The 26,249-nt window shown below is 52.5% G+C and overlaps 8 protein-coding genes across 8 annotated transcripts; 2 read left to right on the forward strand and 6 right to left on the reverse strand.

Annotated features, from left to right (window-relative positions):
* Positions 1-2,201: 2,201 nt before the first annotated feature.
* On the reverse strand, positions 2,202-3,869 carry NECHADRAFT_78556 (uncharacterized protein; the record flags this gene model as incomplete). Its single annotated transcript, XM_003040690.1, has 2 exons — positions 2,202-2,441; positions 2,496-3,869. The coding sequence occupies 2 exons, from the start codon at positions 3,867-3,869 to the stop codon at positions 2,202-2,204; spliced, it is 1,614 nt and encodes a 537-aa protein (XP_003040736.1).
* Positions 3,870-5,786: 1,917 nt separating this feature from the next.
* Positions 5,787-6,077, reverse strand: NECHADRAFT_37449 (uncharacterized protein; the record flags this gene model as incomplete). The annotated part of the gene is made up of 1 exon (XM_003040691.1): positions 5,787-6,077. The coding sequence occupies one exon, from the start codon at positions 6,075-6,077 to the stop codon at positions 5,787-5,789; it is 291 nt and encodes a 96-aa protein (XP_003040737.1).
* A 7,838-nt stretch (positions 6,078-13,915) lies between these two features.
* Positions 13,916-14,632, reverse strand: NECHADRAFT_99851 (uncharacterized protein; the record flags this gene model as incomplete). Its single annotated transcript, XM_003040692.1, has 2 exons — positions 13,916-14,205; positions 14,307-14,632. 2 exons carry the CDS (start codon positions 14,630-14,632, stop codon positions 14,130-14,132), a joined length of 402 nt encoding a protein of 133 aa, XP_003040738.1. The 3' UTR covers positions 13,916-14,129.
* Positions 14,633-15,936: 1,304 nt separating this feature from the next.
* Positions 15,937-17,417, forward strand: NECHADRAFT_78560 (uncharacterized protein; the record flags this gene model as incomplete). The annotated part of the gene is made up of 6 exons (XM_003040665.1): positions 15,937-16,046; positions 16,077-16,517; positions 16,576-16,865; positions 16,940-17,063; positions 17,149-17,341; positions 17,385-17,417. 6 exons carry the CDS (start codon positions 15,937-15,939, stop codon positions 17,415-17,417), a joined length of 1,191 nt encoding a protein of 396 aa, XP_003040711.1.
* A 201-nt stretch (positions 17,418-17,618) lies between these two features.
* Positions 17,619-18,641, reverse strand: NECHADRAFT_99852 (uncharacterized protein; the record flags this gene model as incomplete). Its single annotated transcript, XM_003040693.1, has 2 exons — positions 17,759-18,641; positions 17,619-17,662 (listed from the first exon to the last, which is right to left on the reverse strand). Exons 1-2 carry the CDS (start codon positions 18,105-18,107, stop codon positions 17,619-17,621), a joined length of 393 nt encoding a protein of 130 aa, XP_003040739.1. The 5' UTR covers positions 18,108-18,641.
* Positions 18,642-19,149: 508 nt separating this feature from the next.
* NECHADRAFT_37513 (uncharacterized protein) lies at positions 19,150-20,248 on the forward strand (the record flags this gene model as incomplete). The annotated part of the gene is made up of 2 exons (XM_003040666.1): positions 19,150-19,660; positions 19,713-20,248. 2 exons carry the CDS (start codon positions 19,150-19,152, stop codon positions 20,246-20,248), a joined length of 1,047 nt encoding a protein of 348 aa, XP_003040712.1.
* A 188-nt stretch (positions 20,249-20,436) lies between these two features.
* On the reverse strand, positions 20,437-21,696 carry NECHADRAFT_37501 (uncharacterized protein; the record flags this gene model as incomplete). The annotated part of the gene is made up of 1 exon (XM_003040694.1): positions 20,437-21,696. One exon carries the CDS (start codon positions 21,694-21,696, stop codon positions 20,437-20,439), a length of 1,260 nt encoding a protein of 419 aa, XP_003040740.1.
* A 961-nt stretch (positions 21,697-22,657) lies between these two features.
* Positions 22,658-25,752, reverse strand: NECHADRAFT_37440 (uncharacterized protein; the record flags this gene model as incomplete). Its single annotated transcript, XM_003040695.1, has 4 exons — positions 22,658-23,358; positions 23,398-25,239; positions 25,345-25,457; positions 25,664-25,752. 4 exons carry the CDS (start codon positions 25,750-25,752, stop codon positions 22,658-22,660), a joined length of 2,745 nt encoding a protein of 914 aa, XP_003040741.1.
* Positions 25,753-26,249: the final 497 nt, after the last annotated feature.

The raw sequence follows: 26,249 nt of genomic DNA on the forward strand, positions 1-26,249 counted from the left end.
AGAAATCCAATGGCAAAGAGGCGATTGAGTCGAGTGTGGATGTATTCGGGCGAGTTGTCGGCGGTGACGGTCGGACGGAATGGCCACTTGGAGCCTATCAAGTTCATCCTGCGAAATAGCAGAAGCAGGGCGTGGTTTGACGGAGCTATTGCTGTCTGAGGAATGCATAGTGCCTGAAGAAGTCTGTAATATGCGTGGTATTTTCGTAGGGGTCTGGTCGGTGGAAGGGCTTGCTCGTTTCGCCGGCGTTCTTCTCTAGTAAAGTGGAGCGGAGGCGGGAGGTATGGGAGGGATAAGAGGGTGATGCGTTGCTCGCTTCGGTGCAGGTGTAAACTTGGCCATGACTTCGTCGAAGGGAAGATGGGCGTTTCGGCCGTGTGCTTAGCGACGGGGTGGCTGAGGTCGAGCCGAGGGTGGGCCTTGTCTCGAACAACAAAGGCACAGTCCTGTTTAAGGTTTGGCGGTTGCACCGCAATGCGGTGGTCAAGCAAGCGGGGGACTTTGCCTGTGCAGGTCAATAGAGTATCAGCCTGGGACTAAGTGTCCTGTCTACCGTTGCGCTGAAACTATAATGAAGCCGATTGGAATGAACCGTCTTAACCTCGCACATTTTTGTGCCTATATTACTATCAGACAATTGGCTCCATAGGGATCATCGATGGCACCAGTCAATTAATGAGAATTATCTAAGGAGTAATTATACTATACAAAAGAGAAAGATATTATTATCTTATATAGAAGACGGAAATCCATATAGAATAGAAATTCCGAGTGGAATTCCGGAAATAATCTGGTGGGCTATGCCGTGTGTGCGATAGGCTGATATGCGATATATTCCTTATAGTATAGGCGATATTCTCGCCGGCGTGAGACCCGATCTGCCTCCTGAAAGCCAGTAGCTGGCTTTAGTATAAGTTGCTCTGATTAATATAGTAAGCAAAGATCGAAATGAAAGCTAGTCTATTTAGAGAGGTCTAGAGATCGAAGCTAATATATACCTAGGTAATAGCCTTATTAAGTTTCTCCTTAATAGCCGCTTTCTTTAAAGAGAGTATATTCTCTAGGTCTTTCTTAGCTATAGTTTAACCCTAGGGCACCTAGATATAAAGATTAGGGTCTAGCTAATAGAATAGCTCTTATAGGTAGGTATTCTTAAAGGTAGTAAAGGGGAGATTAGAATTAATAATATAGCTAACTAAGAGCTCTCTAATCTATGCTATTTTCGCTCGGGGAAAAATAAAGGAAGAAAGAGCTAGCTATTTCTTAGATATACTTCTTTAAAGATCGAGGACTAATAAATTATTAGATAAACCTAGTTCGAAGGTCTCGGTGATTCTATAAGCTTTAAAATTATTAGTAATACCTAGGATAAGAGAAAGACCGCTAATTTATAAAGATAGGCTTATACCGAAGATATCGATTAAGTATTAAAAAATCATAGTATGCCCTTATTATTATAGAGCCGGTAATATTAGATATCCCCGCTAGATATATTATCTCTCCTTAATTCTACTAGGAACTAGCTATAGTTTCCGATTTAGCTTTACTAGCCCTTACTCTTCCTCCTATCTAAGAGGCTTATAATAATAAAATATTATTAGCCCTAAGTAATCTTATAAAGGTTATTAATAGAAGAATTAGTAGTTGAGGCTAAAGCTAAAGCTATATTATATTACTTAGTGATACTCTTAGGCCGGGATCTAAGATAAGGAAATATAGGTAGTAGCGATAATTGTTATGGATCCCTTAGCTCTGGTAAGGGATAGAGGTACCGCTGAAAGCGGCAGTGAGATAGCTGACTTTGGCAGCTATCTGGTTGAAGTCATATAATTCATAAAGTATAGAGAGCAAAGAAGGCACAATGTAAGTAATCTAATCTAAGTTGATTCTTCCTAACTAATGGCTGCTGGATTTGACTGTTATAGCGCTAGATCCGTCACGTGGGGAACCCGTATGACTGGGGCATGTAACAAGTGCCGGGGTCCCCGAAAGCTCTGCTGTCCCAGCAGAGTCCGAATCTACGCTCTCCCATCCTTCCTTCGTCAAGTCCAGCAGTAAAACAAAAATCCGTTTTCTCCCTATTTACATTCTGGTTATTCCCTGAACTCCATGCTTCCGTCCGTCCTTCCGTCGAAATCATCCTTCTGCCTGATCCTTCCATTCTTTCCCTTGGCCCTCACCAAAAACAATCCATCTCCGCTTCACTCGTCGTCGAAAAAGTTCTGGTCCCAGCCAATCTCGTCCCCGTTGGATGCGCCAGTCTTGCCGGTGGACTTAGCGGGTCCGGGAGCGCGCTTCTTAGCGGGTTTGGCGACCTGCTGGAGAAAAGCGTTGGCCTTCGAGATGCCTCCGCGGGCGGCGGTGCTGCTGCGGGCGGCCGGGTTTCGTACTGCCGGATTGGCCCGCTTCTCGGTGGTCGGATCGACCAAGACGGGGGTTACCTTCGGCTTGCGGACAGCCGGAGCCGGCTGCCAGACCGCCAGCTACTTCTTCACCTCTGCGACCACGATCTTCTCCATCTGGGCGTTGAACTCCTTGAGGTTCTTATTGTACTCGTCGACCGCATCCTTCGTGGCCTCACAGGCGGTAATTCGGATCGCCTGGTTGCCGATTTCGTCGTGATAGTAGTCGGATTCCCGTCGCAACTTCGAGACCTTCTTCACGATTTGCTTCTGCTCGCCGTCCATCTGTCGCACCTTATTGACCAGCTGATCGCGGAGTTTGTTCACATTGGCCTTGATTTCGTCGACCTCCTTCGATGTGGCGATCGAGGTGGCGGCGGCATTCGCGGCGACTGCGGACATGTTGTCGTCGACTCTAGCCTGCTTGCCGCTGACTCCGGTGGCGGGGCGTCCCCCGATCTGGATCATCCAGCCGCGTTGCATGGTTGCGAGGTGTCCGGCGATGGTTCCGTTGGTGGCACCGTAGGGATCGACGAAACGTGGGAGCATGAGTTCGGCCTGATCGGGTAGATAGTCGGTCCACCACTTCTTGTTGCCCCGACTCTCGCCGTATCCACCGTTCATATAGGCCTTTGCAGCGTCTCGAACGCGGTTCTTAGTCTTGCGCACCACGTTGGATTCACCCTTGGTCTTGTCGCGCTTAGTTCCGGCAGTCTCCTTCCCCTTTCCGGTCACGGGGGTCGCAATCTTGCCGTTGCCAGCAACGAGAGTGTCGTCATCGGCCATCTCCTCGTCGAGTTCGCCGCTTTCTATGCCGTCGTAGTACTCGTTGATCAGTCGTTCGACACGGAGGAAAAGATCCCACTCCGGATAGTCGCCATCGGGCCGGGAGCAGTCGAAGTCGGGCTGCTCTCCTGCGGTATGCTCCAGGCTACACAGCCAGAATTCGACGTGGAGGCACTGGAGGGCGTCCGTTCGGGTCCAGACCTTCTTCGTGGCGGATCCTCTGACCGGCCCGTCGAATCTATAGTCAGCGTAGGTACCGCTGAAACTATCGTCCTCATCGTTGCTACCGGTGATGCGACTGTTCATCAGCTTGTCGATATGCTCCTGGTATCGGCGGTGAGCTGCTCCTCCGGAACTGCCTGGGGCGCTGCTAGGAAGCAGGTATCTGCCGCCGAATTTACGCGGGCGAACTGGCTCAATCTCCTCGAGGTCCGACTCATGGTCGGAATCGTCGTCGCTCGAGCTAATATCCATATCCTTCCGGCCAGGATTGGCATTATCGTTGTCAAAGAGGTCATCGAAAGCAGGCGTATTATCGTCGGTGACGTCGCCATTATCGCCTTCAACGTTGCTCTGCATAGTCTCATCCTGTTCGGGGCGGACTCCGCCTATATCGGCAGTGGGAGTGCCGATTCTCTCCTCAGTGCGAGTGCTATCATCGTCAATGGCTGGAGTCGCCATCGTGAATTGATGAGTTCAGCGGCGGCCTGTCGTTTTCGCTGGGTGTGATTTGTCGGTTTGGTTGGTTTTGGCGGCGGGCGTGTGGGTTCGCCGGCGGCTAGTTGGTTCTGACCTTGCTTGTGCTGTGGGGTCTGTGTTGGTGTGGTGCGAGGTAGAAGATCGGGTGAAATTTTAGCGGGGTCGTAGGGGTTTATATGCTTTGATCCCTGCGGTGAATTCGACCGTGTTCGTGTGTGAATTTCGGCTTGTTTTTGCTTGTTTTTGGCATTGGGTTCTGTCCTCGTTTCGTGCTATGTGTTCGTGGTTTGTTCCGTCGTGTTGAGGCTGAATTCGCGTGCCTACTTGCTGGAAAGGAGTCTAATGAACTCCGGGCTTCTGCTGTGACATCCCTCGATTCCGGGATTCATCCTAAACATCAGTGTTTTTAGAAAGGGAGGTATTAATATCGCTAGAAAAAGGTGTTCCCTGATAAATGCGAGACATATGAAAAGTGGTTAACAAATGAAATAGTGTTCCGGGTCTTCGGTTGCGTATTCCTCCCGGTTCATCGCCGTTTTAGGCGGTGCTCGTTCCTTGTTCATCCTCCGGTTTAAAGGATTTAGGCATACTTTTCTTTTTCTTTTTAAATTCGAGGCCCCAGTCCACCGGATTCGCTCTCTTCCATGCTTCTACCATGCTCCTCGCTATGTTTCGGAGCTCGGGTTCAGCTATCCAGTTGTCGTCTTTGGCCGTAAAGCCGACCCATCTCACCAGTAAGTCCCTATATGGCATCTTATTCTTCCAGCGGATTCGTTGCTGCACGATTCTTTCCACTTCCCAGTGGTCCGCGACCTCCTCGTCGTCGATTGCAATGGGAGCCGGTGGTGGAATCGTTCGTTGGTATGGGTCCTCTCCCTGTGCTGGCTTCCACAGATAGGCGACCGAAACAACCGGGTGGACTTTCCAGTACTCTAGGAAGTCGAGCTTGAATGCCTGCTATCCGATCTTGCGGATGACCTTATAGGGTCCGGCCCTCGTGGGTGACCATTTCCTCTTGGGTTTCCCTGGTAGGTAATAGCCCTTGTGGAGTCGCAGGTAGACTATATCACCTTCGTCGATGTTGATTTCCTCATGCTTCGCGTCGTACCTAATCTTAGCTAGCGATGCTGAGGTATCAATAAGAAATTCCGCCTCCTTATAGTAGATCTTGCGCAGCGCCTCCAATGCTTGCGCGTCTACTTCCTCATCCTCGATTCCGGATGTGGCTGCGAGGTCGAGGATTCCGCGTAGGCGGAACCCATAAATCAGTTCATTTGGTGCTCTCCCGATAGTGTTTGATACTGCGTTGTTGAGGTTATGCTGCAGCGATGGGAGCAGAGCCGGCCACGGCGTGTCCGGATCCGTTGCGGTATGGTACCGAATCGCAGTTTCGACCGTCTGGTTCTTTCTTTCTGAGATCCCATCGGTCTGGGGGTGATACGCGGCCGACATGAGGAAGTCAACTCTGAGGAAGCCAAAGACGGCTCTCCAGATCTGGGATATGAACTTCGGGTCCCTATCGCTGATGATCCGTACGGGGACTCCCCAATCCAGTAGGAATAACATCCGGATGAGCACCTTCGCCCAGTCTTCTGCCGTATATGACGTATGCCCTGCCAGGAGTATTGTCCTTTTCGAGAACACGCAGTTAACGGGGGCCAGGCAGTCGAGTTTATCGTGCCCTTCGACGAACCACATTGTCCCTGCTGCGGTTACCTCCGGCAGGTCTGTAATGAAGTCGAGGGCGATCGTGTGGAAAGGTCGTGGTACTACCGCAATCGACTATAGTTCCCCCTGAGTCGGCTTCCGACTTGTCGAATTCTCGTGACATACTAGGCAGTGGGCCACGTAGTTGCGTATTGTTTTCGACATTCGGTAGAAGTAAACCGGGTCTAACTCTTAAGTCATGCGGTTAATTCCGAAGTGGTGCTTGTTGTCGTGGACGATTTCGAGGATGCTTTTGACCAAGGGTCGTGGGATGCAGAGTCTCCGTTTTCCTTCGTATCCGACGTGGTATAGGAGTTCATCGGAGAGTTCCCATGGCCGGAAGGGTATCGTCTTTGGTCGTCGGTTCTGGCGGTCCGCGTTCTGGATTTCCTTGATATAATCCCGTATCCGACCTAGCTTCGAGTCCTTGCTATAGCCCTCGATTACTTGTTGACGAAACTCCGGTGTGATCCCAATTTGCATTGTTTCCACTTCTGCCAAAGCCACCACGAAGTCCAGCTCGTCGAAGTTGCTTTCGGTGGCTCGTCTTACTAGTCGGTCTTCGACGGGTAGGCGGGAGAGTGCGTCTAGGATCACGTTAAGTACGCCCGGCACGTAGAATATCCTCAGCTCGAATTGGGAGAGGTAGTTGGCCGCCTTGACCAACTTCGGGTTGGCTTTGTTGAAATCGACGGTCTTCAGAGAGGTATAGGTGATAATACCTTTGGTTGCAGCGTGGTCGGTGATGATATTTACTGGGTGCCTGCTTGATTGCACTAGCTTTCCCATCTTTCGTACTGCCCATGCCAACGCTGCGACTTCGGCTTCTGTCGATCCGTATCTGGCCTCTACCGCGGAGGTTAGGCGCGAGAAGAACCCGATGGGTTTCAGCTTCTCGCTTAGAATATCCTTCCCAGGAATTGAGCTTCTATCCCATTCCCCGTCGATCTAAAAGACGAACAGGCCAAAGCCGTTCTTACACGCGTCGATTTTAAAGAAAAGCGGTTTTGTTGGATCATGGTGCCATAGGGTGAATTGTTCTGTCAGGAATTGCTGCATCTCGTCGAAAGCGTTTCGTTCCTTCTCCGTAGGCGTGAATGCGATGGCTAATACTTTCAACCTGCGGACTAGTTTTGACGCTCCGGTCGGCAATTTCGAGGCGGCTTTAGCTTCGCGCAGCAGCTGCGACTTCCGATCGAGTAAGGGGCGCATTCGCACGTCGTACCATAGAATTCCTTTTCGGAGGTATCCGGCCATCCCAATATAGGTTTCGAGAGCGGCCAGGTCGGTTAGGCATACCATTTTTGCGAAAGCATCGAGTCGGTCTTGAGTTCGGTGTAGCCCGTCGCCGTCGACTACGTATCCGAGCAGCTTGACCGCGTTGTATCCTATGAAGGATTTATCGGCGGCGATCTTCAACCGATTCTCGTCGAGTAGCTTCAATACCACTTCCAGATACTCGAGGTGCTCCTCGAAAGTGTCGGAAAAGACTACTATATCGTCGATATAGACGCGCACAAAGGCGCGATATTGGAGGAACATCCCGTCCATGAACCGTTGGCCAAAAGCCGGTGAGTTCTTAAATCCCATTAGGGCCACGTTGGAAACTTCCAACCCACGGTTAGATATAACCACCATTCGATTGCGGTGCGCATTATAGATAGGCAGCTGATAGAAAAATCCGGTCCCATCGAACATCGAAAAGTACTTCTTCCCTCTCGTATCCGCCACGATATCCTCCTGATCCGGCAGTGGGTACACATCGGGCACCGTGATGCTATTCAGGGGTCGCAGGTCAACCACGACTCTGCCCTTCTTCTTGCCATCTACGGTTCTCCAGACGACGAAAGCAGGGCAGGCGATGGGTGTTAGTTCGTCCAGGTGATGCATTTTTCCCGCTGCGTATAGCTTCCCGTGGACTTCGTCTAGGAACCGGCGGTCTTCGACCCCCATTGGGTAGGCTCTGACGGTCCTCTTCTGGTTCTGCCATCCGTCGACGAGGTCGATTCTCATTTTCTTTTCCTCAGGCATGGGGACGACGCCTTTGTCCCTGTAGATATCGTATTTGTTCGTCAACTCCATGAACTTCGCGGCCTTCTTTTCGTCGAGGTTGGCTACCTTGACTCCGAACCTATTCTGTACCGAGGGAATGCCTTCAGGGCGGCTAATCCCGTAATTGGGTAGTCCGGCATCGACACGGATTGGGTCGTCTTTGTCGATTATCTCTTCCAATTCGGTCATTATCATCGGTAGCGTGCCGGTTGCGAGCACGTTCTCGACTTCCTCCCCTGGTCTGAAATCCTTGCCGATTATGCCTGGGAAATCCACCGTTCCGGACCCGCTAGCGATAAAGTTCGCAGTTTCGTTGCCTTCATAGTTGCTAATATGACCTATGAGTTGCCTCCGACGGATCCGAATATCTTTTCCGTCGGTGTTGTGGAAGATAACCATCCTCGGGGTGCTTCTATCGATTGTGCTGTCGAAAAAGCGTTTATCCTTCCCTTGGAAGTGGAAAGCCTCCTCACTCCCATCTGATCCGTGTGTCGCCGGCAGGTTCTTATAAGTAACCGGGATAAAAGCGGTTTCGCCTTTCTTCACCGTGACTATATAGGCGCTCTTCACCACTCGGTTAAGCGGCGAGATTCTCTTCTTAAAGATCTCCCCTCGGATGATTATGCCATGCGCCGATCTAAAAGAGACGCTAGGGTAGACGAAATCGACTTTGGCTCCGTGCTCGTATAGGAAGCCTATCCCTAGTAGCAAATGGGGCGTGAGTTAGTCGACGACATCGGCGGTGACGGTGAAGTAGGCCTTGACCTCTTTTCCTCATACGGTTCCGGGAAGGTAGAAGTCGAAGGTAGCGGATTTAGTGATGTTTGTAACTCTCCCTATGCCGCTGAGGGTTTTCGGCTCTTAGTTCTTCCAGGTCACCTTTTTGCCGTGCTCCGTGAGCCATGCCTCGTCGACTATAGTAGCCGAGGCTCCGGTATCGCAGCATACTTGGTAGGTCTTGGCTTCTTTTGTTCCTTCGAAGGTGAGGAGGATCCGGAGATGCGTCAAAGCTTTTCCGCCTAACTAGTCACTAAAGTCGGGTCTTCCTATTGCTTCGATGACTTGGCCGTCGTCAATGGCGAAATTGACATGACGCCTTTCTTCTGCCTCTGTTACGAGGTAAGAATCCTCCTCTCTTTCTATGATTTCGGCGTAGTAGGCGGTACTCTCATCGCTTTCGCCAGCTCCTTCCTCGCTCAGGGAGTCTTCGTCGGCGTAGTATGCTCTTTCAGGCTTATCCCGATTCCAGCCTCCGCGGTTCCGGTATCGTCCTTCCCGGCCCTCATTTCGTGGCCTTTGTTGGTCATATCTGGGCTCTCTTCTGCCAAGGTCCTCGTTCCCTTGGTGTTGTCCTTCCCATGGCGGAGTCTCCTTCCACCATTCCGATTTCGTCTCCGGGGTTCTTCCCCTCCGTTCGCTAGGGCGGCCTCGGTCGTCTCCTCGTTCCCAGTTTCTATTTTGGTTCCACCCTCCTCCTTGTCGGTTCGGGTTATCTGGCCTTTAGGGTCGGAGTCGATCATCGTAGGTATTATCGCCGATTTCTCTCGGTCTCCAGCTACGAGGAGGGCGGTTTCGGTCCCTATAGCCTCTGTTCCATGGGCGGTCGTTGCCCCATAGTGCCGAATCCTCGGGTTCGGATCCTTCATCGTCCCTTTCGTTGGTGGTATACGCATGTTTTTCGCCATATTGGAGCTTCTTCGCTCCATTTCCGGTCTTCCCGTTGCGTGCCGCTTTCAACTTTTCGCGCAAGGTCTTCCTCTTACTATCCACCATATTAACGTATTTAGATCGTTCGTCGGATTCCACCGGTGCCCTACAGAGTTGCCGTAGCTCCGGGTATAATTTAGCGTAAAAGCGGGTGAGCAGCTCGAGGTCTGTGGCCTTTCCCACCACTCTGGATACGTCGAAGATTCTTGCGGAGAAATCTCGTAGCGGTCGGTCGCTTTCCACGTCCTTGAGGGTGAAATAGGCTTGGTCTAGCCATTCTAGAGCTTCTTGAAGTTCCATGCCAAATTCGGTTTTCACCGCGTCGAGGAAGGCGCTAATTAATGCGATATAGGTCTGCCTCTCTCGGTCGTCGAGCAGTCTTCGCCACCAGACCAATGCGCTGCCTCTGACGAGTCTCCATGCGTTTTCCTTAATGAAAGCGACTTGCTGAGGGCTGCTTCCTTCGAGGTGGGATTTGACTGAGTCAACCCATAAGTGAGCGTCTATAAAGATTGCCGTAGTCTTATCGTAGAAGATTTCCGCTGGGGGATCTCCGGATTTGCCTCTCGATAGTGCATCTAGCCAGAAGAGGCCAATATCGGTGAGTTTAAATCCGATATTGGCGTTCTTCCCTCCTCCTATGCTCCCCCATTCCTAGTATCCTAGGCCTATTAGGTTCAACCTTGCGGTAGATGACGTGAACGGCTCCATTAGTGGTTCCGTCATCCGTGGCCATCCTGCCCCACTCGGTCGTAGGGGGAGTTGATTTCCTCGGTGAGGCTCCTAATATAGTGGAGTCGAGGCCATAGCGGGATAGGGGGCATATGGCGGCTGGGTTAGATGCGTCGCGTAGAGGGTCGGATGCTGCGCCTAAGAGTATGTTCCATTCCATCCTTGGAATTGCCCTGACGAGTTCTGCCATAGTGGTATCGACGGTGCTAGTGCCGAATATTAGATTCTACTCGTTGGTTCTGGCATCCAGTGCTGCGGGACTGGGTGCTGAGCCGGTTGCTGGGCCGGATGCTGGGCCGGTTGCGGAGGATAGGCTTAGGGTTACATTCCATCGGGACCTGCTTGTACGCCAGCGAGTCCCACATCCTCCAGCTTCAATCCATAGTTTCGCTCGAGGAGGTCGATCATCCGCCTTGCCGTCGGGGATCGCCGGTAAGAGTCTTCTATTTCCAATCTCGTTTCTTCCGGAACCGGCGTTCGCCTCACCGTACTATAGGATCCTTGCGATCCCATTCCGACTAGGTTTAGGGCTCCTATCTGGAATTGAGGTACATGGCCTCCCGCGGTTGGGTCTGACTGGTTCATGCTGGGAACCGGGGGTCGAGCTGTCGGATCCGTAATTTCCGGTGCTTCCGTTCGCGCGCTTAGTTAGTGGACGCGAGGATGGTTCTGACGTCCTAGCGTCGGATTCGGCGAGAGACAGAAGGTCAAAGCGGTGAGGTAGTCAGCGTCAGGGGTGTTAGGACCGAGGCTTTATATCGGGTCTGATAGCGCTGGTCGATTCGGGGTCTTTCGCTTCCCCAGTGCCGTCGACGCTGCTAGTTCCGGTTCTTTTCCTTTTTCCTGCGAAGGATCCGTATTCGATGCCTCAGTTATCGGTCCTGACGGCTCGAGTATCGTATCCGTCGATGAAGCGTAGACTAAGAGTTCGTCGTCGGGTAGCAGCGCTCCTTCGCGTCTGGCTCTCTTAATGATCTTTTTGGCAGTCTCCCAGGCTTATCCGATGGCGTATGGATCCGTGGCGTTCCAGTGATATGGTGGTTATTCTATGCTTGGTGCCACGTCTCTATAGAAGGCGTTGAATTCATCTATTTCCCAGTAGGAGAGCTCAGTTAGGTCTTCGAGTACGCCTAGTTCAGCGAGGAGTCATTTCTTATGTCTGAAGGTTAGGTTCTATAGTAAAAAGACTCAGAATCATCGTAGGTGGTTAAAATCGTTCTTGGTGAATTTCGCTTTTGCTAAAGCCCTTGCGACTATCTGGTAGGAGGCTTGCTCGAATAGGTCCTATTTTGACGAACTCGGGGTCGACATAGAGGTTGTTGGTTTCGTCTGGCCCATTGATGGGGACGAAGGTATTGATCCGTTGTGTTTGTGAATGAAAAGAGTTGAAACTTCCTTCCGGTGCTTCACTTGGTTTCGACGTGGAATATATCGAATGAAGCGTAGGTCGAGTTAAAAGAAGCGTCAACTACTACCATATATTATGGATCCCTTAGCTCTGGTAAGGGATAGAGGTACCGCTAAAAGCGGCAGTGAGATAGCTGACTTTGGCAGCTATCTGGTTGAAGTCATATAATTCATAAAGTATAGAGAGCAAAGAAGGCACAATGTAAGTAATCTAATCTAAGTTGATTCTTCCTAACTAATGGCTGCTGGATTTGACTGTTATAGCGCTAGATCCGTCACGTGGGGAACCCGTATGACTAGGGCATGTAACAATAATAATATACTATTAGTAAGGCTACCGTTTAAAGTAGTCTCGGATATTTTAGACTATAATAAGTAGAAGGTCTAGATAGCTTTAAAATTAAATAGCTAAGATATGTTTTTAATGATCTAAGGGTAGTATATATTTATCTAGCTAAGGCTATACCGTGATAGAGCGAGAGTAGGAAAAAAGGGGGCATTTTCCTTTAGATTTGCCTCCGGCTAGAACCTAGGCAAGCAGGGGTCTAGGACTAATCAGCTCGGCTGACCCCTATAACTATTAAAATGAGCATATTGTGTTGTATTAAAGAAGAAGAAAGATTGGTATTAACCACCTGAAACTATTAACAAGAAGATATCCATATCCTCGCCACCAATAGATCGGAATAGCCATTGATCCGTTAAACAATGGATCTTAATAGTAACACCATTGCTTTTCGGAAAGAGCCTTACTCTCCGGAGTCAGAGCATATAAATAATCCGGCAGTTCTAGGGTAACCGCTCTCTATGTAAGGGATATTAGATATATTAGATATATAGACGCTTATATCTAAATTGATTAATCTAATGAAATTCCATATCTGATTTGAATTGATTGATTTGATTGATATATCTGATTATTGATCTGATCTGACGGCAGCCCTGGTCTGGATACCTCTACTACTAGCCTACTTATCTATTCTGCATTTATGCACTTGTCGGGCCTCTCGGCCCTCCTTACCTACCTTCTGTTTACCGAATTTGCTCGTCGACTTTATGTGTTGGAGACTGTGGTCGGGACTGCTTGGAACTGCCCGAGCATCCCCGTCCTGAGTAGCATCTCTGCTGCTTATACTGCCATTGACGATTTACAGAGAATCTTCTTGATGTCCACGCATGGTTGCTTGCCTGCCCACATCTCTTATCGTTCCTCTATCCAGTTCCTGCATTCGAGCAGGATATATCGTACTATTTGGGGTCCGCGGCCGCACTGACATTAGTCGGCCTCGGCTTTGTTGATGGCGCTTAGATAGGCCCGGAGGCCGATCTTACCGGTACGCATCTGAGTGATCACTAAGCTGATGGCCCGGTGCGTCCCCTAATGCTTATCGAGTGTCGCTTTTCCTAGTCGTACCCCGAGCTTGTATAGTTCTCTGCCGTGCTTAGCTATGCCCCAAGCCATCGTCCACTCGTCTTACATGACCTGACGGACGGTGAGTTTTGTGGTTGCCATTAGGGTTCGTAGTGTGTCGGGTTCGATTTGTGGTCCGCAGCGTGCTCCTGTGACCGCGCCATATCCGGCAGCTTCCTTTGCTGCTTGGTCTGCCGCCTCGTTGCCCGGCACGCCGACATGTGCTGGGATCCAGGGGAACTGTAGCTCCCACCCTTGGCTTCGGAGGTTATCCAGCTCTCGGATGGCCTCCGCCAAGAGATACTGCTCCGACGGGGTCTTGGCTGCTCGAGGAGAGATTCAGAGAAGAACGAGACATCATGGGGGCGGCCAGGGCTCGAGCTGACTCTATCGTGCCTCTCCAAAGTGGATCTCTGACGCGAGAACACATCGCGGCGTGGTTATGGACTCAACACGGCTTCGAGGAACGCATCAGAAGGCGGCGAGAGCGTGGGGGCGTTGATCATGTTAGTGATGAAGCTGATAAAGCCGGAGATTGAGAAGAAAGCAGTTTCAGATGTGAACGTGAGGCGGTTAGGGCGGAAGCGGCAGGGAAAAAAAAAAAAAGAGGCTTGTGGTCAAGGACTCTGTTGAACATATCAAGGTCGGTAATGAGGCATTGAAAACCACCACAATTCAAATGTAAAAAGCAGCTTTTGAGCTAATCCGATTACATAGGTCAATATTTAAGGTATAGGCCGTTATAAAGCTACTCACGAGGCTCGACTATGGGCCCAATCTTATTCGCAACCCAAGCCTCCTTCGCAGCAACTGAACCTAACGCATTCCACACCACAGCATTAGCCAAGTCTTACTGGAACCAACAGATTACACAGATCATTATCGAGAGCTCTTTTTCCTTCGTAACTTCCTCACAGTTACCGATGGCCTTCTCAATATCTACGAGCTGACCGGGCAAGCACAAGAAACCACGTTGTGAGTCCTGCGAGTCTCTTGATGCATCAGAACCTCCTTTACCTAGAAAATCAAGCGCTCAATTGATCCTCTTAGCCCATCAGTACCTACGACAGATTATAAAACGATGTCTCTCTCACAAATTCAATCGAGCACCTTAAGCTGCATATTTCACCCGCCGCTCCAACTTCCAAGTCCTTGCATCCCCCTTCCCGTCCCCTTCCATGCAGTGACAATCAGCAACACGCATAGCTTATAGACGCAATGGCAATTTAGCCCTCCTCCAGCCGCACTTTATGGTGCTTGTCAGGTTGTAGGCCGTTCTTCATCTTTGACATGCCGGAATTTCTGTTTTGTCGTGGTATTGGTTGTCGACGTGGCGAGTCCTTCATGTTTATACGCAATGGCTGAAGGACCCATCCTGGAAGAAAAGAGCGCTCAAGCCGTACGACTCGCAGTTGGCGACAGCCGCACAGTTTGGAGGCACGGGGCAAACAGGCATAGGACAAGTAGGGGCAGGGCATGAAGGTGGAGGGCAAGACGGCGGAGGACAAGATGGCGCAGGACAAGTAGGGGCAGGGCAGATGGGGGCAGGGCAAGACTGAGGAGCAGGCGGGCTGCCACCACCACCACCACCACCACCACCGATACCGCCACGGATAGGGATGGACCAGAGCGGGATAGGTTTGAACAGAGGTAGTGGGATAGGTTTGAAGAAGAAGCCTGAGGCCTGGCTGGCCAGGACGACACCAAGGCTGATAGCAGAGAGCTTCATTGGGAAGGTTGGTTTGAGTGGTTTCTTAAAAATGAACTTTGTCTCTCAGCGTACGTAGTGCTGAAAAAGGAAAAAGGAGTTGAGGGGATTTTGAAAAGTTGTGTATTGGATGGAACTGTGTGTACTCGTGGTACATGGAGCTCGGCGTTGATATATTTATAGAGCTGAGGGTGGTTGAGTCTTGAAGTTGATCAGCTGGGTGCCAAAATAAGGCAGGGGTTGATGAAGCTGCGTAGATGCTTCTTGATTGGCAGTTATGGTCTCTTGGCATCGTATTCGTTTGAGATCACCCGTGCATAACTCAACCCAAGCCAGCTGAGATGTGTTGAGAAAGCCAGCTGAGATGTGTTGAGATGGCCAGCTGAGGCTCCGAGGTCTTGGCGGGACAACCCCCCTTGCGTCACTCAATACCGGAGAATACCGCCGATGAAGTGCATGCTGTGGAGTGGTAAAACTTCACGAATCGTCACGTTGCTACAAGGCGTGTTGGGGGTGGGAAGATTCGCGATGCAAAAGGACGTGAGGCTTGCAGGGCTTTATCCCATTGGCTCTTTAGTCTCCCGAACATGTATTGACCGTATCCGGGTTTAGAATATTTAACTAGCCGAGTCGGAGAGATTCGAGACCGCGGTTGTAAGGAAATCAGCAGGGCTATTTCCCGCACGCCTTGCCCTTTCCCCAATCCTCCGTATCCGGCCCGCGATTGAGGCCTCGGCAAGGGGCGACGGTCCGCAGAACAACTCGATTCTATTCATAGATGGGACCAATCGCGGGCTACGCTACGACGTGCCGCCTCGGCAGAAGCAAGTTGTGTCCATTGGACGGGACGGCAGATATATCCACTTCGCGGGATGTGTAATTACATAGTGGAGCTCTGTGTGTACTTCGCATCGAAGTATCGCACGGGATGAGGCCTGCTATTCATGTCTTAGGCATTAAAGTGGGGTCTCAGCACCGGCACTTGTCCCAGCCACTCAAATCGCATACCCCAGCCGATACATACTGCTTCATCACATTCCGGTGGATCGGCGATTCGACTGAGCGCATTACGCGGTTGGCATTTGATGCGGTGCCAGCGGATGTCAGAGAAAAGAGGGCGAGAGGGGGGCTGAAGGGGGGACGAGGAGAGGGAGGAGAAGGAGATTGGTTTGTTTGTGATGTCAATTTCATCAATGATCAAGCAGAGCCAGTTTGAAGTGAAGCTGCTGAGGCTACTGGACTTAAAAGGTACAGCGTTCCCCTTTGTTTCTACCAAACCATTCACACAAGCCACACAACATAGAGTCCGTCTCTGGCAATCCACCATGAAGATCACACAGGACATCTTCCTCGCCTTGGCCTTGGTCAATTCGGCCACCTTTGCCAGCGCTCTCAGCTACACCTGTCCCGGGGACAAGGGAAAGACGATCATTCGGTGAGAATTCCCATGCCCGATGTTTTCCAGCCCAGTATTACCCATCCCAGAAAGGCTGACACCCTCTTCCTCGGCTGCTAGAAACGGGAAGGAGTACGAGTTCAAGTGCGCCGAAGGAGTCAGGGGCATGCCCACTAAGATCGTCGATGGCATTGACGCGGTTGACTGTGCTGGTATTTGCGCCACTGACCCTTCCTGCCTTCACATCACCTTCAAAGAGAAGACGGGCAAGTGTGAGGTGAAGGCCGAGGGTCCCATATTCGGCTACACCGCTGAACCCATCTCTACCTGGTACTTCATCGCCGATGCCCCTGGACAGCCAGATACAGGCAGCACGCCACCGGTAGGCCCTCCAGTCGTGGATCCAGTTGGTGGTGACACTCAACAACCCATTACTGGCGGAGGCGGTGCGACTTCTAGCAACCTTGCGTCTTATTCTTGTCCCGCGGACAACCTGAAGACGTACACAGTGTAAGAGTTGAATCTGACAAGTTATCCTATAAGATTGCGTCTAATTTTGTGATAATAGGGGTCATATTACCTATGAACTGCAGTGTGGGAACGGACACAGCTTGGGCCACTGGACCAGCGAGCCAGGCACCGACTTGAAGGCGTGCGCGGATCGTTGTGCAGCCATCCCAGAGTGCAACAGCTGTGATTTCGACCGCAACACCAAGATCTGTTACTTCAAGACCGCGCCGTCCGTCACAACCCCTTGGGCCAACGGGGATGCTTGGTACCGTGTTACCTGTCCCAAGGTTCGAGCCACCGTTGCGAATACCAAGCCCGACATCACGACAACTCTGCATTGCCCTAGCGGTACGTTATCATAGGTCCATTTTTTTTTTCCCTTCTCCCAATTAATTATAAGAAAATGACTGATTCTCCGGCAGATGACGGCAAGATCTTTGAGGGATCAGATGGAACCTGGTTCTACCTCCAGTGCTGCACCGATACCGACGGTGCCTCGATTCTTGGCCTCGAGACTGCCTCCAACCATAGCGACTGTCTTGAGAAGTGTGTCGCGAACAAAGCATGCAAGAGGTATACACAATCGCAACTCTAACTCTTCAACCTCAACGCGGAGCTAACAATAAACAAGTGCTACCTACGCAGACGGCGGCGATGCCAGCAGCCCCAACTGCAAGCTGTACGGCCATGGCATGTTCTCCACAACTGTCGTCACGAGCGGCGTGCACCATGCCTTCGTCACAGACCCTCCTACCAATGATCCATTGGTTTCCAATGCCACGCTGTGCTCTACCGAGTGCCCTGATGCCCACGGTCAGCTCTTCGTCAGCGCTACTGGCGAGGTGAGTTGCTGCCTACATCCATTAGCACGATGAGAGTGTTTGGCTAATTAGCTTTTAAGAACTTCCAAATGACCTGTGAGAAGCGTCACGGCACCACGTATCTCAAGATCGACCGCCGTGCGTCCTTTGAGGCCTGTATGAGCGCCTGCGGCGCCATGCCCGCCTGCCACAGCGCTGATTACGAGCCTCGCACCAAGAAGTGCTACTACGGCAACAACTACAACCCACCTGCTATCGACGCAAGGGCTTTTATCTCTGCTCACTCACTCGGATGCGCAGGTGCTTGCTCTTGCTTGCGCATCTCTTCAGGCTCACCCACGTAGATGGATGAGATTATGGGGAGGCCCACGTTGGTGCGGCCACCGAGGAGCTCGCAGACTGGGAGGCCAACCGACTTACCAAAGATATCCCAACAGGCAATATCGATTGGAGTCTTGGCATGCTCATGACCAACAAGAGCAGCATCCATAGCCTCGTTGATGCGGTCCAACCGCCGAGGGTCGAGGCCGATGAGCCACGGGGCGATCTCAGCAATTCCAGCCCTCACACCGAGAGCATGAGCAGCAATATAGGTCGAGCCAAAGGGGGTGCTCTCGCCCCAGCCCTCAATGCCCGTGTTGGTGGTGATGCGCACAAAGGTACCATCGAAGCTACGGTACTCTCGCCCGCCAGAGAGCCGGTAGACACCGCCAGAGTAGGGCAGCTCGGCCTGGAAGACGTCGATCTTTGCGATCTTCAGCTCAGACATGATGACTTAGGAGCAGATGACGAAGGGATTTTGGATCAAGGGTAGGGATCCTTGCAGTTGTGATGGCTAAGGACTGACGACGCTCGTAGGCGGACAACCAGGCCTCTTAAATGTACGATGCCCTACCTATGAAAGCACTCCCGATGTACAACCTCATGATAAGGTCCCCTAGTTCTCGCATACGACTTCGGTTCATCCCACGAATCTGGGGTAGGTGGATCCAACCCCCTCTCACTTCGTCCTGCAAGCTCTCTTATCTTTACCGACTAAGGTAAATGGAGTCCCGGAGTCCCAGAGGGGAACTCGGTAGCTGCCTCAAAGGAGAAAAAGTATGCGACATGTAATGGAATTTGGAGCCATCGGGGTGTGGTATCTACGGGTTCCTGGCCCGGGTGCATGGGGTTGTGGCCGTGTAAGTCAGGTCAGCCTCCCTGTCTCGCCGATGGAAAAGAGTCCCAACATCAGCTTTATTGTACATAATACTCCTTTTCTGTTTCTAACCATTTGAGTAAAGAGCTAGGAATTCCTGTCTTTCCCTGACGTTTCCTTGATAACATGCACGCCTTGAGTTACGCTGCTTGACAAGACGTTGGATCGGGTTCCGAAGCCGAGAAAGCCACCAAGCCATCGACAACCCGATCTGCAGCATATCTTCCCCGCATCATCCCAATCCTAGCGCATATCGAATTACTCGGTGACATGTTGAGAGCTGGCCTATCGCCATGAGATGTCCCGTAAGGAAACCCGGATCTATCTGTCACCATGCCGTCCCGGCTACATTCCCCGATGAGTACGGAGATCACTCCATTGGGAGCCCGGATTCGTTCCCGGTCAAGTCAGAAACAATTAGATGATCATTTGAAGTGATTCAATGTGAATGGACTATGAGAATATCCACTTACAAATCAACTTAACCCCGCTTGCTTATATGTCAGCATTAAAGGCGTAACTATTCGCAGTACGGCTGTATAAAGAGACCAGCACGCCCGCACTCACTCATACCACCATAGCTTCACGCCAACTATAAGAAGAATTTGCAGAAATGCCTCTACCTACCACCCGTCAGGCATGGCGCCGAACCGACGATTTCACCCCTGGGACACCCAAGGTGAAGCTCGTCACAGAGGACCTCCCTCTCCCCCTTCACCCCACGGCGGTTCTGATCAAGATCCACGCTGTGGCACTCAACTACCGCGACGCCAACATCGCTAACGGAGGAAACCCTTGGCCTGTCAACCCCAATGGCGTTCCTGGGAATGACGCCGCCGGGGAGATCATCTCGGTTGGTGACCGAGTGTCGCTCGTGTCTGTAGGAGACCGTGTTGCTCCCATCACAGACTCTGAATACGTCAATGCCAAATCTACTGGTCGGTCTTGGCTCGCTGCCAATGAGGATGGTACTTTGGCTACCTACCTCGTCTTTGATGAGAAGCTCGTCACCAAGCTGCCTGAGCATCTCGACTGGGTCCAGGCCAGTATCATCCCATGCGCTGGAACGACGGCCTGGTCTGCCCTCAAGGGCGCCACCATCGGCCAAACTGTTCTAATCCAGGGTGAGTCTTCAGCCAACTGTGTACCATAAATCCACTCGTTAACAGTTACAAGGTACTGGCGGTGTCTCCACCTTTGCTCTCAAGCTGGCCCGCGCCTCTGGTCTCAGGGTCATACTCACATCGTCCAGCGACGAGAAGCTTGAGCAGATCAAGAAGCAATTTGGAAAGCCCGAGATCCAGACTGTCAACTACAAGTCACACCCTGAGTGGCAGCAGGAGGTACTCCGTTTGACAGGAGGCATCGGTGTCGATCTCGTCGTCGAGAACGGTGGCAGCAGCTCCCTTGTGTGGAGCATGGAATGCACACGCCGTGGCGGCATCGTCAGCCAGGTCGGCTATCTCGGTGGACCCAAGCCCGAACATCTCAAGGAGTTCGTCTCGACCATCATTGACAGGCGGCTCAACGTCAGGGGTATCAACGCCGGCTCTAAGGACGATCAGGATGAACTGATGGCTGCCATATCGGCTACTCAAATGACATTTGAGGATATTCTCGACTCGGTGTGGTCATTTGAAAAGGCGGATGAGGCCATCGAGTTTGTCTGGCAGGGAAAGCAGGTTGGAAAGGTTGTCATCAAGTACGACTAGCGAGATCACAGACAAAGAAATATGGATCGAGAAGCGCGCCTGAAAGGAGACAAGGGCAACAAAGAAAGATGCAAGGCTTGTTTAGGGGTAACAAGTTTAATTAAGCAGTACCACAACAAAGGGTATCAACTAACCAGGCCCTCAAAGGCGACTGTCCATCTCTACATCTATCACAGAACAGCAAACCTTTAAATCTTGCCCATCCACCCTGCCCCAGTTCTTCGCATATGCTTTCCCTTGGCAATCATCAACAACCCTCCACCCATGGCCAGGACACTTCCCGCAAATGCCTGCGCACCATAGTATCCTCCCTCAACATCAATGATAGCACCTGCAATAGGGGGCCCGGTTAACGCCGCGAAACTCGCAACCGTAAACGCCATACCCATCCGGACGCCAATCTTGCTGAGGTCCTGCGTCAGTAATGATACACCCGTGGGGAACAAACTTTGAATGGCCGCTGCAATGATGCCGTATATAACTGCCCAAGCGTACAGACCTGCCTTGTCTGTCACTAGCATCCAAAAGTACAGCAGTAGAGACGCTGCGAGGGCGTGCGGTGCGAATACGTTGATGGCGCCTGTATGGTCGGCGACCCAGCTGGATGCCAGACGGCCGACGATACCAACACCATTGAGGATCATGAGCAGGTCGAGGGATTCAGTGTATGTGAGGGGGGGATCAAGGGCAATCTGTGAATATGCAGGAATGAAGTAGTATGCGAGATACACGCCCCAGCAGGTAAAGAAGGACGCTGTAACGTACAAGGCATACTCAACATCCTTGAAGGCAGACCAATCTACGAGTGGGTTTGAACCACGAGGCTTGATTCTAGGCTTGGCAAACACCAAAGCTAAAGAGAGCGTCAGCAATTGCGTGAGACCCGCGATCCTCAACGTCCAAGCAAAGCCCAGCTTTGGCAGAAGCTGCCTCACAAGACTAGGAAACACCATACCCCCCGTAGCACTCCCACAAGCAGCGATGCCCATAGCCAAAGCACGTCGTCTAGCAAAGTACGTTGACAGCACCGCAAGAACAGGGCAGAAAACGCAGCTATGACCAAGTCCAACCAGAACTCCCTGAGCAACAAAAAAGTGCCAGTACTCGGAACCCACCGAAGTAACCATGACGCCCACAACCTGCAGCAAAATGCCGGTAACGAAGACATACCGAAAGTACCCAGCATCGACCAACCGTCCCGTAAGGGTTCCCACAAAGAACAGCAAAAAGACACTAATGGATCCAATCCACGAGATTTCGCTCACCGATCGATTGAGCTTGTCAACGTAGTAAGCCTGAAAGATACCAAAAGAGTTAACCCAACCCCATGTGTTCATGTAGACCAAATGACCAGAGAAGCAGACGCACCAAGCTCTCCATCCACCATCTGGAGGTGTCAATGAGCTGAAACTGGACTGGGGAGATACTCGACGTACCACTTGTTCCATGATACTCATCTCGAATTCTTGAGGCTCTTCTGGCTGTGTGTTGTCGACACCATCGAACGGTGTTCCTGGTCCCCTTTCTTCATCCGGCTGAACAGAACCTCGTGGGATAGGTACAGGTGCTTCTGGCACCGCCGTGCCTTCTCTCTCATTTTCGATGCCGCTCATGTTGAATATCCGCTTGAGAAGTCTCAGTGATCTCTTTGACGTTGACAATTCAAAGAAACCCTTGCTGGCTATCAACAATGAAGTATCTGCACCAAAAGCCTAGATGCATGTTACAGAGGAATAAGGCAGAGTTATACACATTTCTAGTTCTTTGTCTCTCTACTGTTCCTGCTCCAATCATCGTATAGTTTTCACGTTCATTCCTCCATATTCTTTGTGTCCTCATCGAACGAGAAACACCCAACAGGATGAACACCACACACAATAGAACGACCATGCACTAACCCCAAGTCATAGCCGTGTTCAAGGACCTATGAGCCCCTTGGGTTCAACTTCGATTCCAGGATGAGGAATAAGCTGGCCGTAGTCACACAACTTGAGATGCCAGTGAGACACCCCTTGAACAAAAGCCATTATCGGCTCACAAGGTCATAACTCATTATCTATGCAACCTGCTTCATGCGTATTTCATATCAATGCCTCTGTATACTCATAGTCAGGCCGTCCGTCGATACATACAGCAAACCCGGGGGCATCCATAGTGTCCAACAGACATGTACGCAACCAACCCTGCCTCCCATGCTTGCTCCGTCATTGTTCCTTCACTATCGGCCTAAATACAATTCCATCCCATCCCGTCCCATCCGCAAGTTTGACTCCAGTAATGCCCCTTCTCCCAGCTAAGTCTATTCCCTCCATATGATCCATCCACTCGCTTATCAATCTCATTCCCAGCCACTGCCCGCATTTACATGAGGATCTACTTCAAGTTAGCCATCTGCTTAAACACGGATAATCAGTAAACACTTACACAGTCGCCTTCCTGCTTTCCTTGTGGAATACCCATATCCTCAAAAGTCGCTGGGCCCTTGCCTCCCTTAGGTGGCGGTGCAGTTGCCGCGCTAGGAGCAGGGCTAGGCTTGTTATCAGGCCTCTGGAACTGCGACGGCGGCGCACTGCCAGTCCTGGGAGGTCCAGTAGGGCCCCCTTGATGTCCTCCTGGTCCTCCTGGTCCTCCTGGTCCACCCTGGGGTCCTCCTGGTCCACCCTGGGGTCCGCCGGGTCCGCCAGGTCCGCCAAAGGGTCCTGGAGAGGGACCACCGTGTCCTGGGCCACCAGGAACACGATTTTGAGCGGCGCTTGAGGTACGCGGCGGCCGCATATCGGGGCGCATATCTGTCGGCTGTGGGCGAGGCTGCTGTGGGCCTCCTGGCTGTGGGCCTCCTTGCTGCTGGTTCTGAGGGAGCGAGCTTCCTCGCTCGGGTCGGCCACTAGCTCCAGGCACACGAGAGAAGCGTTCGTAGTTCTGAGGCTGACCTGGCCCACCCTGGGGCCCGGGTGGGTATTGACCAGCAGGAGGAGGCTTTTGGAGTCGGCCACCCTGAGGCCCAGCATCGGGGTATGGTGCTGCACTGCCTGGTCTGGCAAAGTTGTTGTCCTCTGGGTAAGGAGATGGTCGTCCTCCAGGGCCACCGGGACCACCAGGACCACCAGGACCTGGACGGCCACCTTCATATCCAGCAGATGCGGCTCTACCACGCAAGTCAGGACGGCCAGGGCCACCAGGACCGCCGGGGCCACCGGGACCGCCGGGACCTCCAGGTCCTCCGGGTCCACCAGGATGGAGGTTACCCATTGACTGGGAGCCTGGCATTGGTCGAGGACCACCGGTCTGGGGCTTGATACCAAAGGCGCTTGAAGGACGGTCTGCCTGAGGTCCCAGCCGAGGGTCTTGGTTAAATCGAGGAGAGGTAGGTCCCCGAACATCATCCTCCGGATAAGGCGCCGTGGACTTAGCACGAACGGTCAGGGGCGGCGGTCGATCATCCTCGGGGTACGGGGCTGCGGAATGAGGTCGCGGCGGGCCTTGGTTTGCATCTAGCCGGACATTAAAGGCGGGAGGTCGGTCTGTATTGACGGCAGGGAGCACGAAGGAAGCCCGGGAGGGATCGGGGAAGTTGACGTGCTCCGAGACGAGGGTTGGTCGGGCTCCTAGGGATTGGTTAGGAGCCAAGCCAGGAGATGGAGATGGCTGTCGGCCCCCGACAGCATCGACGGTAGGCGAGGCGGGGGCGCTGTTCTCGCTCAGGGTGGGCATCTGCTGTGGCTGCTTGAAGCGATCGGGTCGTTGTCCCCGCTGAGAACCGTGTTGCGACTTGATTCGGGTCAGCGTGGTCGTCTCGTGGTCAGTCTTGGAGAGAGTCCTGTCGGCGTCAAGCGATTCGAGTCGGCCAATGGCGTCCTTGTTGCCGTGGTCGGCCGCAATCTGGTACCACTTCCGGGCTTCCGCCAGGCTCTTCTCAACGTGTATTCCTATCTCGTTGTAGTATCCCAGAGCGAATTCTCCAGTAGGAAGTTTGGCGGCTGCAGCTTCTTGAGCGTACTTGTACGCCAATGCCTCGTTCTTCTTAAAGACACCCTCATATCCAAACAAAAACCATCGACTGACACCCAGAGCAGCCTCCGGCAGGCCCTGCTTGGCTGCCAAGCCGTAGTAGTGGATGGAGAATGATGGGTTGAAGTCGCAGCTGAATTGGCAAAGCTCATAAGCTTGGCCCATCTTTAGCTGGGCCTTGGCGAAGCCTAGGTAAGCTGACTTCTCGATATACATCTTGGCCGTTTGGGGGTTGTTGGGCAGCAGACCCTCGGGAATAGTGATGTCGGGTAGATCCCGTCCGATGAGCATGCCGTACACGTAGGCGCCCTGGGGAGCATCCTCATCAGAGCTATCAGCGGCGGCCTGTATCCGCTCAAGGCCAGTCGAGTAGTCCTTGGTCTCGCCGTGCTGACCCAAGAGGCTCATCATGCCCATTCGGTACAGCGAGGCGGAATCCTTGAGGGATAAACCGCGGTAGTAATGCTCCTTGGCCTTGGACATGTCGTTGGACTGCTCGTACAACATACCCATCCGGTATTCCGATCGGGCGTGGCCAAGCTCGGCGGCACGCTTGTAGCCGACATAGGCCTCACGCTTGTCAACGCGATTGCCAAACTTGCCAAACTCGAGCCATTTTGAGCGCATGTAAAGTGCCTCGGGATGCTCTTGCTGTGACAGGTAGGAGATGATGTTGATTGCGTCGAGGCGGAGCTCATGCTCTATGCGGGGGGTAGCGGGTCGGGCCCTGTCGCCATACTCTCTCGTGAGGCTCTCCTGGGAGATGTCCGCCCAGGTAAGGACGTCGCGCGCCCAGGTAATCTGCATCGAGACATTCTGGGAGTGCAAAACGTGCTTGCGCGCGTTCCATAGTATCTCCTCCTTCTCCTCGTCAGTCGGGGGGATGTTATCGCCCTTGACCTTGGGGAAGGGCGAAAAGGAGGGGGCGTCGAAGTTCATGGTGCTGAGGCGCTCGGTCCTGTAGGCGTCGCTCGACTTGTATGCTCGAATATCGTCGTCTAGGACCTGGGCGGCGTTGGCCTGGGGCCGGGGCTGGTCAGCTCCCCGAGGGTTGATATAAGTCGAGAGGGAGGGCTCGCGGGTGTGACGAGGTCCAGGTCCAGGTCCAGGTGCAGCTTCGGATCGCGGTTCAACAGAAGTAGCCTCGAGCTCCATGCGCTGGAGGTCCTCCTGCATGTTTTGGGGGACCTGAGGGGTTACCCTAGATACAAGGACAACAAAGAATCGTCAGCGCGCCCCACCTTTCCACCGTTGCAACCGGATCCGGCTCTCACAGGCAAGCTTAAGGGGACTGGGACTGGGACGGAGCAGGGCAGGGAGCTTGGGCTTGGGGAATCGGGAAATAGAAACTGGAGCCTGGGCCGCAAACGGGATGGGATTAAAAAGGGGAGAAACCAGGCGACGTACCTTTGGGGCGCAGGAGCGACGACCTCTGGCATATAATAGTCGTCAAAACCACCGGGGACAAAGGTCGCACCGAGTTGTGGGGGAGCCATGTCGTTCTGCTGGCTCTCGTCTGTCGGAGAAGGACGTAAGATGTCAGCACGAGGATTGGGGGAAAGGATGAATAATGAAGGGGCCCTGGTTCTGGCCTCTCCCGGGGAGATGAGGGCACTGTAAGAGCTGACGGGCGCGGTCGCCGATGACTCTGCAGAGACGGCGCGTAACCCCTCCTTTCGCCCAAGCCAGCGGGCGACCGAAGGACGAGCTGAATAGCTGTGCGTGCTCTGCGCTGCGTTCTGGCTTGGTTGGCTGGCTTGCCTGCCTACCTGCCTGATTGATTGATTGATTGGTGGCGGTGGTTCCAGCGACAAGCTGCAGAATTAGTCGATTTGACGTAGACTGTAGGCTGGCTGTGGCCCGAAGAAAAGGCTCCAGAATCAAGATGGAGTGTGAAACGCCAAACGGAGGCGGTTCGGGAGCCCAACGACGAGGGGATCCAGAAGTAGTAACAGTGCGGCGGGGTTCTAGAGCCCAACATCGGGTGGTGCCT

This window comes from Fusarium vanettenii (genome assembly GCF_000151355.1).
Source record: "Fusarium vanettenii 77-13-4 chromosome 4 genomic scaffold NECHAsca_59_chr4_1_0, whole genome shotgun sequence".
Taxonomy (NCBI): Eukaryota; Fungi; Ascomycota; class Sordariomycetes; order Hypocreales; family Nectriaceae; genus Fusarium; species Fusarium vanettenii.